This window comes from Salvelinus fontinalis, chromosome 31, assembly GCF_029448725.1.
Source record: "Salvelinus fontinalis isolate EN_2023a chromosome 31, ASM2944872v1, whole genome shotgun sequence".
Classification (NCBI taxonomy): Eukaryota; Metazoa; Chordata; class Actinopteri; order Salmoniformes; family Salmonidae; genus Salvelinus; species Salvelinus fontinalis.
In genome coordinates, this window is record NC_074695.1 from 22,181,135 (window position 1) to 22,197,696 (window position 16,562).

General features: G+C 46.6%; 1 protein-coding gene across 1 annotated transcript in view; it reads right to left on the reverse strand.

Annotated features, from left to right (window-relative positions):
- Nucleotides 1–16,008, reverse strand: part of LOC129829821 (uncharacterized) — a 47,012-nt gene extending 31,004 nt beyond the window's left edge. Inside the window, exon 1 of the mRNA XM_055891757.1 lies at nt 15,760–16,008. Coding sequence (XP_055747732.1) covers nt 15,760–15,841 — 82 coding nt within the window. The 5' untranslated portion in view covers nt 15,842–16,008. The remainder of the gene's footprint in view (nt 1–15,759) is intronic.
- Between the last annotated feature and the right edge of the window lie 554 nt (nt 16,009–16,562).

Here is a 16,562-nt window from a genome sequence, read left to right on the forward strand (position 1 = left end):
GGACTATGCTGGATTGCCATGGTAATGTAGAATGTTCATTCAAATGATGTTAACTGATGTGGCTCATGCAATGGAATGTATTTTTTTGTAATGCCAGTTGACTCAACAAATCACAGCACAGATTGAAGGGTACACTGCTTTTACTTCCACTTTTACTCAAAATGTCTGCCAGCCCACCCATTATGCCATCATTGACTTGAATGGAGACGCCCCTTCTATTTATTCTATTTCTATGGTTTAAACACTGCCTGATGTGGAAACAAATGTGGTTTGTAAAGCCCTATAACTGGAACAATTATCTTCCCAACGCTACTGTATAATCACAACGCTCATGAGCACACCACAACACATTATTTATCAAATCACCACAAACCATCCACACATTCTAGTGGATGTTAACTTCCTTTTTCTTCTATTGTGATGATGCATTTTAAATTTGAACATACTGCCAACCACAGATGAGAGGATGTTAGCCAACCTCTTTTTAAGGATGAACGCACAGCCACCGTCTTTGTATGGATGTTAGCTAGCAAGCATTATTAACAAGTTTGAAGCGTTACCTCAATATTTCCAATGATTAATAGCTGCCAAGTGGCCACCATAATAGTGTGTTTCCAGAGTTGCACAATAAGTCCTGTAAAATGTGCTACACTTCCCTCCTGCAGTGCACTTTGTCTTGACAGCAAGTGGCAGCGCCAACCAAGGCATTGGACATTATGCAGAGTACGTCATATATTTTAATTGGCTTAGCTGGGCATAATTCCTCAACGTTTAAGTGTTATTAAAAGACCCTAGCTAACTCCCTTTGGCCCTGAGATGACACATTTATTGATACAGTAATTGTGAATGAGAATGCACAGCTAAACTTCCAAGATCTAGCAATCAAACCCCCCTACCCCATTGCTCACTTCATATGTAGGCCTTCTCATGTTGATACCTTCTTATTAACACTCACATGTTCAAGATGTTAACTTATTTTCTTGTCTGCAACCATACTGTACTGTACACATGTCCTTGAGTGCACTAACAAAATAACCCTGGAATGCACTAACAAAATACAAATGTATAGTCTTGTAATGAGATGCTTACAGAATGTCTCTTTTCTGATTGTTGGACCTCTCTCTCTGTACTCCAGCAGATTATACAGTTAAGTGCTTCCTTGGCCAGTGATGATAGGAGGGGAGAAGCTGTTTATGGCGTGAGACTTTTTAGCTCTGAAGGTATTAATCATGCTATTAATGTGTTCCCCTGTCTACACACACATCCAACCTGGCCTACCTCTGCATAGCATCACCCCTAGCTTGGGCAGCATGACAGTGTGACTTTTCACTTTTTGTGATGCTTTACACACGCGCACACACGCACACGCACGCACACACACGTGCACGCGCACACGCACGCACGCGCACGCACACACACACACACACACACACACACACACACACACACACACACACACACACACACACACACACACACACACACAGAGAGCTGAGTGAGAAATCTCAACTACCCCCCCAGCCAAGCCAATCCCCTCTGTTATCCCTCACTACACTACCGTGTCAGGCCAACGCACGAGCCTGCTTTCAGCCCAAACACATGCCCATACTCCACACAGTGGCTTCTTTCCTGCAGGAGTGTTTTGGGTGCTTTGGAGCATGGAGGCTGGGCACCTGTCAAATACAGCTCCTACCCTGTATGAGGCCTCAGTACCCCCAGTACCCTAAGTCTTCACCAGCCAATGCTACTCTGGGTGTTTTAGCCTGTATCACATTGTGGTGGGGAGGCACGACCGCCGTAGGCCACTAAATCATGGGCTGCAGTGTGGATGGGATGTGACGGGCCTGGTAGTGCGTGACAGCTGAAACGCTGCTTCTATAGCCTGGCTGTGGTTGGACCCATCAACAGCACATGATATCATAGTAAGTAGTAACGTTCTATGACCAAATGAGAGGACAACCCACAGAATTACATATAGAATCTATATAGAAGAGTGATTTAATCGGATCTCTGTGGGACAGCCACAGACCTAACTGACACGCTACAGAGATGTGTCGATCTGTGGGTAAATCTGTTGGGTTGATGTATGGAGAGGAGATGGTTGACTTCATGGTTATATTTTCTGAGGGGAGCTGGGTATTTTCCCTGGGTGAGGTCAATGACTTAACATACTATAGAAAGTCACACTGTATATATATCAAGTATCTACACATCCATAAATAAGTGCTATTCCTGGAAGTATGTTATGTATTTCACGACTGTACGCAGTCATTTTTAAATCGAGAGTTCCAGGAAGGTCACAAGGAGTAAATATTATTTATAAATCTCAGGTCATCCTAACGATGAGCTACCACTCTAGCTATGAATGCACATACCTGAAAATGTATGTACTTTCATAAACACATAGGCTTTTCTCCTCTAAAACACTCCTGTTGGAGATGACAACACTGAAAATCCCCTGTTGGAGCTGACAACACTGAAAATCCCCTGTTGGAGCTGACAACACTGAAAATCCCCTGTTGGAGCTGACAACACTGAAACTCCCCTGTTGGAGCTGACAACACTGAAAATCCCCTGTTGGAGCTGACAACACTGAAACTCCCCTGTTGGAGCTGACACGACATTGAAACTCCTGTTGGAGCTGACAACACTGAAACTCCCCTGTTGGAGCTGACACGACATTGAAACTCCTGTTGGAGCTGACAACACTGAAAATCCCCTGTTGGAGCTGACAACACTGAAACTCCCCTGTTGGAGCTGACACGACATTGAAACTCCTGTTGGAGCTGACAACACTGAAAATCCCCTGTTGGAGCTGACAACACTGAAACTCCCCTGTTGGAGCTGACAACACTGAAAATCCCCTGTTGGAGCTGACAACACTGAAACTCCCCTGTTGGAGCTGACAACACTGAAACTCCCCTGTTGGAGCTGACACGACATTGAAACTCCTGTTGGAGCTGACAACACTGAAACTCCCCTGTTGGAGCTGACAACACTGAAACTCCCCTGTTGGAGCTGACAACACTGAAAATCCCCTGTTGGAGCTGACAACACTGAAACTCCCCTGTTGGAGCTGACACGACATTGAAACTCCTGTTGGAGCTGACAACACTGAAAATCCCCTGTTGGAGCTGACAACACTGAAACTCCCCTGTTGGAGCTGACAACACTGAAACTCCCCTGTTGGAGCTGACAACACTGAAACTCCCCTGTTGGAGCTGACACGACATTGAAACTCCTGTTGGAGCTGACAACACTGAAACTCCCCTGTTGGAGCTGACACGACATTGAAACTCCTGTTGGAGCTGACAACACTGAAAATCCCCTGTTGGAGCTGACAACACTGAAACTCCCCTGTTGGAGCTGACACGACATTGAAACTCCTGTTGGAGCTGACACAACATTGAAACTCCCCTGTTGGAGCTGACACTGTAACTCCCCTGTTGGAGCTGACACTTAAACTCCCATGTTGGAGCTGAGAACACTGAAACTCCTCTGTTAGAGCTGACACGACGCTGAAACTCCCCTGTTGGAGCTGACACGACGCTGAAACTCCTCTGTTGGAGCTGACACAGCGCTGAAACTCCTCTGTTGGAGCTGACACAGCGCTGAAACTCCTCTGTTGGAGCTGACACGACACTGAAACTCCCCTGTTGGAGCTGACACGACGCTGAAACTCCCCTGTTGGAGCTGACACAGCGCTGAAACTCCTCTGTTGGAGCTGACACAGCGCTGAAACTCCTCTGTTGGAGCTGACACGACACTGAAACTCCCTTATTGGAGCTGACACAGCGCTGAAACTCCCCTGTTGGAGCTGACACGACACTGAAACTCCTCTGTTGGAGCTGACACGACACTGAAACTCCCCTGTTGGAGCTGACACAGCGCTGAAACTCCTCTGTTGGAGCTGACACGACACTGAAACTCCCTTATTGGAGCTGACACAGCGCTGAAACTCCCCTGTTGGAGCTGACACGACACTGAAACTCCTCTGTTGGAGCTGACACGACACTGAAACTCCCTTATTGGAGCTGACACGTCACTGAAACTCCCCTGTTGGAGCTGACACTGTAACTCCCCTGTTGGAGCTGACACTTAAACTCCCATGTTGGAGCTGAGAACACTGAAACTCCTCTGTTAGAGCTGACACGACGCTGAAACTCCCCTGTTGAAGCTGACACGACACTGAAACTCCTCTGTTGGAGCTGACACGACACTGAAACTCCCCTGTTGGAGCTGACACAGCGCTGAAACTCCTCTGTTGGAGCTGACACGACACTGAAACTCCCCTGTTGGAGCTGACACAGCGCTGAAACTCCTCTGTTGGAGCTGACACAGCGCTGAAACTCCTCTGTTGGAGCTGACACAGCGCTGAAACTCCTCTGTTGGAGCTGACACGACACTGAAACTCCCTTATTGGAGCTGACACAGCGCTGAAACTCCCCTGTTGGAGCTGACACGACACTGAAACTCCTCTGTTGGAGCTGACACGACACTGAAACTCCCCTGTTGGAGCTGACACAGCGCTGAAACTCCTCTGTTGGAGCTGACACGACACTGAAACTCCCTTATTGGAGCTGACACAGCGCTGAAACTCCCCTGTTGGAGCTGACACGACACTGAAACTCCTCTGTTGGAGCTGACACGACACTGAAACTCCCTTATTGGAGCTGACACGTCACTGAAACTCCTCTGTTGGAGCTGACACGACACTGAAACTCCCCTGTTGGAGCTGACACGACATTGAAACTCCCCTGTTGGAGCTGACACAGCGCTGAAACTCCACAACGTGAGCTGACACGGCGCTGAAACTCCCCAGTGTGAGCTGACACAACTCTGAAACTCCCCAGTGTGAGCTGACACAACTCTGAAACTCCCCTGTTGGAGCTGAGACGACTCTGAAACTCCCCTGTTGGAGCTGACACGACGCTGAAACTCCCCTATTCGAGCTGACATGGCGCTGAAACTCCCCTGTTGGAGCTGACACGACACTGAAACTCCCCTGTTGGAGCTGACACGACATTGAAACTCCCCTGTTGGAGCTGACACAGCGCTGAAACTCCACAACGTGAGCTGACACGGCGCTGAAACTCCCCAGTGTGAGCTGACACAACTCTGAAACTCCCCAGTGTGAGCTGACACAACTCTGAAACTCCCCTGTTGGAGCTGAGACGACTCTGAAACTCCCCTGTTGGAGCTGACACGACGCTGAAACTCCCCTATTCGAGCTGACATGGCGCTGAAACTCCCCTGTTGGAGCTGACACGGCGCTGAAACTTCCCAAAGTGAGCTGACACAACTCTGAAACTCCCCTGTTGGAGCTGACACTGTAACTCCCCTGTTAGAGCTGACACGACACTGTAACTCCCCTGTTAGAGCTGACACGACACTGTAACTCCCCTGTTAGAGCTGACACGGTAACACCCCTGTTAGAGCTGACACTGTAACTCCCCTGTTGGAGCTGACACGACACTGTAACTCCCCTGTTGGAGCTGACACGACACTGTAACTCCCCTGTTGGAGCTGACACGACACTGTAACTCCCCTGTTGGAGCTGACACGACACTGTAACTCCCCTGTTGGAGCTGACACGACACTGTAACTCCCCTGTTAGAGCTGACACGACACTGTAACTCCCCTGTTAGAGCTGACACGGTAACACCCCTGTTAGAGCTGACACTGTAACTCCCCTGTTGGAGCTGACACGACACTGTAACTCCCCTGTTAGAGCTGACATGACACGGTAACTCCCCTGTTGGAGCTGACACGACACTGAAGGACATTGGTGTGAGCAGTTTTCAGTATTGACCATGTTGCCAGTTTTCAGTATTGACCATATTGTTGATGGCTCCTCTTTTCACGTTTCATTTCATTACACATATGCACAGCGGTGCACCAACTTGGTCTCAGAACATTTTGTATTATTCTGTACATAAATCCATGACATTCCATTTAGTATGATATGTTACATTTCGTATGGTACTGTATGTATTAATTTGTAGATGTTCATAACCCATTTCATATGATATGTTACAAATTATAATTCTTATTATTATGAATTTGCAAAATGTACAATATGTTACGAATTTGCAAACGTACTATAAGTTACACATTTGGAAAACATATGATATGTTACGAATTCTAGCTGTCTAACTTATGCTAGGATTTAGGGTTAGGGGTCAGGGTTAAGGTTAGGAGTTAGGGAAGGGTTAGCTAAAAGGGTAAGGGGAAGGGTTATCTGACATGCTAAGTAGTTGCAAAGTAGCTAAAAAGTAATGAGTAGTTGAAAAGTTACTAATTACCTAAAATGCTAAAGTTGTCCGTGATGAGATTTAAACGTGCACCTTTAGGTTGCTACACGTTCGCGTTATACGCCCACCATACCAAACGTAACATATCATACTAATTTGTATCCCGGATTTATGTTTACTATATTACGTCTAGTCTATGAGACCAGGCTGGGTACACAGACAAGTAAACCGTTAGTGGAACTTCAACCAAAGAATCAGTAAATACAGGCAAGACGTTCTCTTTTAACTTGATGAACTTGAGGACAGACAGTGCAAGTTTAAACTAACAGTGCAAGTTTAAGACTTTGAGTTTAAGACTTTGGGCGTGGTTCTGTGTTTGTGCAGAGTGTGCGTGCGTGTGTCCAGCTCCTTTCAGGACAGGGTCCAGGTCCATCCTCTCCACAGCCCCATCCAGCCCTGTGGAGAGCGTTTCCTGGCCCCTCACTGATGTCATCATGGCACCAACGGAACAGATTGTCTCATTGTGCTCATGAGCAGCTCGGGTCTCCATAAAGAAACGCATAAAATGTGGTTGCCAGATTTGTATGGGTGCAGAAGGGAAAAATGGCAAAATGATATTTTGTTTGCTTCATACTGCTACAGCACGTGGCAGAGTAATGTAGTGAGGCTGTGGCTAGCTGTGGCTCAGGAACAGGGAAGCCAGTTACCGAAGTCCACTGGGAACACACACACACACACACACACACACACACACACACACACACACACACACACACACACACACACACACACACACACACACACACACACACACACACACACACACACACACACACACACACATATAGAGTAGACATGTGACAGGAACCAGGCCAGGTAATGACAGCTCAGCTCTGAGTAAAACCTCTGTGTGATCACAGCAGGACCAACGGAAACGTAGAGACATCTTGAAAAGCTCACCTAATGGAAGAGGTCATGGAGAACAGTGGAACATGCAATTCATGCTCCAGTGCAGCACTAGAAAATGAACCAGTGTGTGTCTCCATATCCCCAGGAGGGTGTAAGGAGGATGTGACTTTTGCCATTTGGCTGCTTTAACCGATCTGGCTTAGGGGGCCAGAACTCAGCTGACTCCCCAGCCCAACCAGGAGCAATGTTGTGTGGAAAGATCAACAAGCTGTGTTGCATCATGTTTACTCCGCACAACATCTTTCTGCTTTCAACGATGCCTTAATTACAGACCATTTAACCCTGATTTACTGGGCTTTTCTAGATGCTCGCTCTCGGTATAAGAGAGTCTAAAATGTAAATATTGTGACGTTTTTGATGATTTATTGTGAAGACGTCTTTATTCTCACTTACTCACTGTGTCCCTGTGTCCTCCTTTTTCCTTCTGCACTTCCTTCTACAACCTTTTACCATTGTGATAGCTATCTTTGGCCCTTCCTATTTTCCCAGTGTAAGGGATGCAGGGTGGGGAAGGAGAACAGAGACTAAACCAAAACAAACATCTCAACACTGAATTAAAGGGGCAGACAGAGAGCAAGGGACAAAAGTCTTGTTGCGTGGCCTATCTAATCTCTAATTAGGGCCTAGTTCTTCTCTGGGGAGGGCTGGGGATGTGGCCTTGTCTGGCCTGTAGCGGGGTTGGGTCCTGGGGGCCTCCAACAGGGTGGGGTCTAGCCTAGCTGATGTCAGTCTCCCTGGGGATCCATGGTCCGTCTCTCTCCTTGGCCCTGCCTAGTTTTAGGGAGATGATCAGGAGGTCCTTTGACGTCATGCAGCCACTCAGAGACAGACAGGCCTCAGGCTCAGCCTACAGCCTGGGCTCGCCTCCCCACCCAAGCCACAGAGACGGCACCTTGGCTGTTACTAACTCTCCCACTTCCAGATGTCAGTAGTAGAACCCTGACTTCCCTGATTCTCCTAGGCTAGACTGTCACCTCAGACCCAGGCCACGGTGGAATTCCTCCAGGCTTCCGGAGCCTCCAGAGAATGCCTGCGGCCAGAGGAATGTACAGGGAGGCTGGACAAGGATCCTATTCCTACTAGTCAGCCAGTCAACTGAGCCCCTCTGTACTGGGACACCTTCCATTAAGTGTCCATGTAGCCTATAGTAGAACAATGTGGACACCCCTGTTCTGTTCTGCCAGCCTGTAGCTACTAGACAGCCACACCAGCCTGCCCTGCATGAAGCACTGGCCAGAAAAACTGTTTCCCTGGTAACCAAATACAGCTTACAGTTTTTCCTCTCCTGTGACCAGACGGCCAGTCCAAACACCAAACCACAATCTGGAAAAAACCTGCATTGGAACAGTCACCGGGTCCCACTCTCTGTCTACATGAAAATAACTTGATAACTATTTATGCTTCTGAAACCAGGATGGTCAGAATGGTTGTTTTTAAACAAAACACGAACAGGATGACTTTTTTTGTGAATTAGCGACGAACGTTGGAACATTGTCCATGCACATCCTTGGACAGGAAATGGCTCTTACGTCACTTGGCACACAGTGACCTCACTAAGCCTAAGAACTGAGGAGACCGGGCCCATCAATAATACCCAGAACAGCCAGCAGGCCTCCCACAGAGACACACACAGCAGGTTCACCAATCACCACACAATGTCACGGAGAGAGAGAGCCACCAGTCAAAAGCAAATGGTTCATAATGCCACAGGCATATTACAGTATACTGTAACTGCCACTCGATTTCCACCTCTGCTGGCTATACATCTCTACACTCTACACTGCTATTGAAATCCACTCGAGAGCAAAGAGAAGAATCGTGGATGAGGCTTTGTTGTGGGTTTGAAAAATGGTCTGAAACATGGCTCTGGTATTTCTTCAGCGCTAACAACGCTGTCATCTAAATTTGGACAGGCAGCCCCCCCGTAACATAAAACCTCAGTTTCCTAAATAGACCGTCCATATCATTACTGAAGGATAGGCCAGGCCTTGTTCCTCTATACCAAGGCTGCGATCCAAAATGGCATCCTATTCCCTACGTAGTACACTGCTTTTTACCAAGGACTCCGGTCAAAGTAGCCTAGAACACTATATTGGGAATAGGGTGTCATTTGGGACACAGGCCAAATACCAGCTGCTCTGACAGGCTTGTTCTTTGCCTCACAGCTCCCACTGTCAGAACCAAAGCTGCCTGGGCTGTTACTGTTGCTGAATGCAGATGTTGCTGGATGGCTTCCAACAGCTTTTTGACATCAGAGTAGGGAGTGAAAGGGGAGAGGTTGTGTTAGAGGATATGTAAATGTATAGTTCCCCTCCAATGGCTAGCTTTATACAATGGTTTGGATTAAGGAGGGATGAAGGAAAAGCAGAAAGATGGTGGGAAGACTAAAAGACACACTGCCTGGTTAAACTCCCTGATTATCCCTCATAGAGGAGACCTTCCCAGACACCTGGGTCCTTGCTGTTGCCTCACACTCTCTCACTCTCTCTCCCTCAAACTGCCATGAGAACAGAAAGTCCCAGTGCCATCCAAAGCAGGAACAGGATGTAACCTTGTGTTTTCAATTAGCCAGCAGCATAAAGAAGGGCCCCAACGACCGAAGCATTTCTAGCTCAACATTAATTACAAGGAGCAATTACTCTAGCAGTGAAAGGGCCTCAGCCAAGCCTCATTAAAAGACCCTTTATTCCTCAGGCTAAATTGTACACACCACCATAAAGAGGCATGCCTCACTCTGCCTTCTCCTGACAAGCAGGCCTTGCCTTAGACGACGTATACTTGTCATATACTTACTGTTATTATAAACCTGCTGTGGTCTTATATGCTGACAGTCTGTGACATTACCATGACCTGGGATCTTCCAAACATGAGCTAAGTAAGTTTGTGATAAGCTTTCATCGCTGCCTGAGCTCATGTAACAAGCATTGGTGATGACGCACATACTCCATGTCGATCTTTAGAAATTTCCCCTAATTTCAGGGTTGTTCATTAGTTTAACTCTGTATGACTTGAGTGTGGAAGACTGTTGTCTACAAGCTCCCAAGTGTTTCTGCTCCCTGTCCAAGGCTGCTGTGGTGTGTTGAAATCAAAGAGAACTAGGAGGAGAGGGTTGTTGCTCCTTGTGTGAATCCCAATGGTACTCTATTCCCTATATAGTCCACTACTTTTGACTAACTCCATATTGGCCATGGTCAACAGTAGTGCACTATATAGGGAATAGGGTGTCATTTGGGACACACCCCTGTTAAAGCTCCAACAGCTATAAAACTGCACCACGGTGCCAGGGGATCATGGAACATAAAGATTGCTAGAAACAGCATAATGAGGAGAGGATGATTTGAATGGTAACACACCGTCTGTAATTCATTAAGACTGTTTAGTTGGGTAAATATGGTTGCTAGAGTCTGCAGTCTTTTGTATTTTTCTGGTTCATTGCCCTAGAAGGGTAATCATTCTGGGCAATTGTGATTGTTCTTATCCTTGGTTTTGTTGCCTTTTTCAATAAGTTTTCTGTTGGAATAGGGTTGATAGAAGCCAAAGCCCAAATGAAGATGTTCTGTTGAACAGAACAGTTACTTGTGGAGTGTGTTGATGTAGTCCAGAGTGTGAGGCCATAGAATGGACAAAGGGGAGTGAGAAGTTTTCCTGTCGAACCCTCTAGCCAGATTGACACTGAGAAACAAGATGATTTCAACTTTATTTTGACTGGTACCTATTACCTTTGACAAAACCACTGAGGCAACTGCCATTTAACTGTAATCCAGCTCTAATGATTTGGTCTCATGGTCTTTGGATCGTGACTATAGGCCCACGAGGACAGGACACGCACCCAACACCCTGCTCCCTCTGACAAAACACAGTCATCTGCCAGACTGTTACGTAAAAAGCCCCACACCCTCCTCTGGATGACGTCAACCATCCTGACTTGGGACTGATGGAATGCTAGTCAATAGCTGAGGGCCATGAGAAAAAAAGAGGGCCAATATTCTGCACTTGTTTATGTTGGCCTGAAATGTTGTCTGTTAAAGAGAGCGTTATGGAGTCAAACCATGGAGATATGAAGGGCACAATCTTATCATACAGGGCCTCTCCCCGTTGGTAATGGCATGCCTCTCTCCTTGAACTGAACACAGTTTGATGTCCATTCGCACAGAACCCATCTCACTACCAATACTGGTATTCAGATGTCCAATCAACTAACACGTGATGGAGCTAGCTTTCCTCTTTGTGTTGGTCTTCACTGTGCCGAGTTGTGTGTCCATATTCATTGAGACTTTATGGTTCACACCACCCTGAATGACTGTGCTGTCTAACCATGCTTTTTTGTTGTTGTACCTGTTATTTAACTTATTTCTTTAAAATGCTCAGACATGTAAAAAAGATGTGGTGTAAGGAGAGACAAGGATTGTATTCCCCCAAATCATAGGAATGCACATTGTGTCTGTCCCTCTTTCACCCAAGTTAGAATACTTTGGAATACGGACATCACAATGGCTCACTCTACTGTGCCACAGGCACTGAATTAGTGGCACAAATGATGCAGCTCCTGGAGTACCAGCCCAGCCGTGAAATTAAACACGTTCATGTGTTTTTCTCTCTCTCCATATAGCTCTAAAGCTAGCTAGTTTTCCCTCTCTCCACAGAAAACTAGGGCTCCTTACATGAAATGTATTCCGAGGCATTGGTATGACATCATGCAGCATTTCTAACCCAACCCATTTCACTGCTACATATTTGAGAGTCTACATAACTGCTGAATCAAAGCCACGGGAAACGGGAACATAAACTCAATCAGTGTTTGTGATGAAAGTGTGTAGTTTGAACATCTGGCTTGGATAAGAGTAAAATGTTAGTTCAGCTTAACACTTTCACCATTAAGTTGAGTCATAGAAAGCTTCCCCCCCCTCTGTCTTCTTCTCTCTTTTCTCTTTGTCTCTCTCTTACTCTTTCGATCTCTCCTCGTCTGTCTCAGTCAGTGGCTGACACCTCTAAAAAAAGGTTGGCATTGGCATTCCTGCTGCAACATCTGATCCCTACATGTACCATTGGAATGCATGGCCTTCCGTTGTCAGGTGCTTAGAAGCCCTAATGGCTACACAGAGGCTCCCATCTCAGTTACCCTCTGTCATCTTTTAGTCACCATAGCCATGCTGCAACTGCTGTAGATACAGCTCAACTGTAACTGTAGCCTCCAACTGTAACTCACCACAGTGGAGCTCCAGTGTCTGGGGGTCATGTGGTTGGTCTCAATGTTCTCTCCCCAGATGCAGGCTTTGCATGCTATGCTTCTATCAGACTATCCACAAACATGCATATTTGTATGAAAGATAATCCCAGTGGCCCCTGGGAAATGAGTTTATTGGTTTCCAGATATACCCAGAGGCCTGTACTGTATGGTTCATGTCCGGCTCTTCTGAGTAGAAACACAAAGAAGGTTCTTTAGTAGAACCCTGGAATCAGCTGTTCTCCTCTCATTCCCTCTCTGGGCTAATGACATCACTAGCCCTAAATCCACTGTGTCATTGATTAAACCTTATCCACAGCAAATACCCTCCATGAACAAGACCACAACTGTCCTCTGAACTGATGCTGGATTCATCAAAACACCAAGACATGAAAAATAACTCCTGGGCCTCCTGAGTGGTCTAAGGCACTGCATCACAGTGCTAGCTACGCCACTAGAGATTCTGGGTTCATTTCCAGGCTCTGTCGCAGCCGGACGCGACCGGGAGACCCATGGGGCGGCGAACAATTGCCCCAGAGTCATCTGGGTTAGGGGAGAGTTTGTCCGGCCGGGATGTCCTTATGCCATCGCGCACTAGCAAATCCTGTGGCGGGCCGGGCGCGGTGCATGCTGACAGGGTCACCAGGTGAATGGTGTTTCCTTCGACACATTGGTGTGGCTCGCTTCTGGGTTAAGTGGGCATTGTGTCAAGAAGCAGTGCGGCTTGGTTGGGTTGTGTTTCGGAGGACGCACGGCTCTTGACCTTCGCCTCTCCTGAGTCTCTACGGGAGTTGCAGCGATGAGTCAAGACTGTAACTACCAATTGGATACCACAAAATGGGGGGTAAAAGTAACAAACATTTAAAAAATATATATAATAATAATTTAAACTCCCCAATATAGAGACAATGTTAACTGACCATGAAACATTAAAGTAGTCTTCTTCTGGAGAATAAGGAGTATTGACATCATGGAACTTGATCTCCAACCTCTTTATGTCTGTACAGCCAGAGAGCTGTAGTTTAGAAACGTGGTTGAAAAGGGGGGATAATGGGGGCAGATATGGGACAGGGATCATGGGGGAAGATATGGGACAGGGATCATGGGGGAAGATATGGGACAGGGATCATGGGGGCAGATATGGGACAGGGATCATGGGGGAAGATATGGGACAGGGATCATGGGGGCAGATATGGGACAGGGATCATGGGGGAAGATATGGGACAGGGATCATGGGGGCAGATATGGGACAGGGATCATGGGGGCAGACATGGGACAGGGATCATGGAGGCAGATATGGGACAGGGATCATGGAGGCAGACATGGGACAGGGATCATGGGGGAAGATATGGGACAGGGAATATAGGGGCAGATATGGGACAGGGATCATGGGGGCAGATATGGGACAGGGATCATGGGGGCAGATATGGGACACATTATTTAAAAATCAGTACCACCAGCTCCTACAAAACACCAGTCATCTAGGCCGTACACACACACACAACGGAATCACCACGGCAACCATCTACAGCTGATTATGTTCCCGGGTTGGGCAGAAATGTTCCAATGTTGTGTTCCAATACCTTATGCTGACCATTCCTTGGCAATTCACATAGCAGTGCCGGTGGCACACAAGTGTCAACTATGTAGCAGGTTAGTGTGATTGGTGGAGTGTGGTCTGGAACGGAGGAGGATATAGGGAGGACTTGTGGCAACATCCCTGTGCTATTCTCCATGTGAAACCCAAGAGCTGTTAACCTGAACAGGAATGGGAAACGTTCTACTCATGTAAGGGTTTTATTTCAAACAATTTCACAATATTAATCAACATGGTTGATAGTTGGTTGAACATCTACTAACCATTTGTAAGAAGACTCCAAATAAAGTAACTAAATAGCTTACAATTAAAGGCATAGTAAAAGCACAATACATGTATCTCTGTTTCAGATTAAGATGAATCTTAATGTGCCTTTCTAATGTGCCGTGCGCATGTTCCTTTCCACTTTAGAGTAACATTAAGCTCTTCACTGTTTATTTCCATCCTTCTGGTTAGTCTGGCATAGTGTTCCCCCAGTTTACACTGTGCCAAAGAGCTTATGTTTTACTGTCCCAGTGCCCAGATGAGCCACTATGGAGTTCTGGAGAAGTCATCACGCTGACCGAACCAACACCAGTACCACCAGTCTCATCTTTTAACCATAACATCACCATGCAATTTCATCTATATTAACAGACTTAAGAGTATGGTTTGGATCTGACTGCTTAAGCTTCCACTCACACCTTCCCAACATGAGGAAAAGAGAGGTACCCGTATAAACAGAAATACCCACTACATACACAGTATGACAGTTTCCACCACCTAAGGGTCATCTTGTGGATGTAATTGTAACATCTTGTGGATGTAATTTTACTCCCTGCTGAGTCACTTTCCCATATCTCTCTTTCACGCACATCCATTCATTCTTCCCAACCATCCTGCTGGCTAATAGTATAAACAGGATGCATCTCCACTGGAGAAGCAGGAAACAAACACAGGATGAACTTCCTTCTCCTATTAAACGTCTGGAAATACAGATGAAAAGCCCCCAAACACACTGCGAAGATCAAATTGAACTTCCAGAAGAATGTTTCCCCAATTTAAAAAGATTTAATTTGAGTTAAAGCTGCCTGATGGCTGTTTTAGAAGGAGTGGGCGTTCCATCCCTGCAAAGTGTATGCTCACACACACACACACACACACACACACACACACACACACACACACACACACACACACACACACACACACACACACACACACACACACACACACACACACACACACACACACACACACACACACACACACACACACACACACACACACACACACACTGTTCTCAGGATGTAGTCCATCATTATTTTTAATGGCAACTTTCCCCATTGTGTCGTCTAGCCACACGCACAACTTTTTACCAGCCCTAAACTCCTAAAAGCTCATAGCTGCCACATGTCACACCATAATAACAAAAGTATTACAGAACTCACTTGTGAAAAAGCCATATGTAATTTAAGACAATTGAAACTACATTATGGAAAATGTTATTGGCATGTTCACCTCTCGGGGGAAAGTTGAAGTTAGGAGTTCATGTTGTACATGCTCATAAACACTCCCATGGCTTGCTATACCTGGGTCAGTCAGGCTTAGGTTTATTGAGGTACCATGCTTAGAGGTAGCTTACTAGAGTTATCCATAGTTCAAGATTGAGCATGTAAGACACAGATAACTTCTGAGCCATGAGGTAGAGAGGTGTAAAGAGATGTACTACTCACTGTGTAGGAACAGAGCACAGAGAACCAGGGCTAGAGTCAACCCTCGCCAGGACCCATTCATTCTTCTCATGGACACAGCCATCCTCCAGTCCTTTGTGAGTGCAGCCGGTGTCTGTGTGTGTTTCCCTGTAGGAGTGTGTGAGAGAGTAAGAGCGAGCTAAGTGAGTGTTTGAGCGCTGGGGGAGTCTGTGTGTGTTTCCTGTGAATGCTCGCAGAGCGTGACAGACTGGCAGGATAAAGCGTGGTTTGTGTTCCTCTGATTTTATATGGCCCCTCTCCTTTGCCCTCCCTCTCCCCCCCTCTCTCTCTCCCTCTCTCTTCCCCTTTCTCTCACCCTCTCTCTCGCTCCCGCTCCCTCCTTCTTTCTCCACACCCCTTTTCTTACTGGTTGGGTTTAACCCCTCTTAATGCAGCTGGTCCTCCTCGTTTGTGTGCGTAAGAAAGAGCGCGTGTAAGAACACAAGTCAGTGAGTGAGCAGTGCATACTGTAGTAAGTTTGTGTGAGTGCAATGGTAATATAATGCTGGTGTGACTTGCGTATCGAGCCATCTGTCTGTCTGAGGCATACATCATTAGTACACATTTGTTGAAAACTAAGTAAATTCACATCAGGCTATACAATACCACAAGTGAACTAGCACCACAGCTGTATATTTGGAGTTGACCCCAACCATGACTCGCTGTCCCCCTGAGTGCCTAATTGAGACATACCAGTCCCAGGCAGCCTGCTGGCTCTGGCTCATCTGATAGGCTGAGAGAGGTTCTGCTTTGAAGATGTCGCTGGTAACAAGAAGTGCTACCCC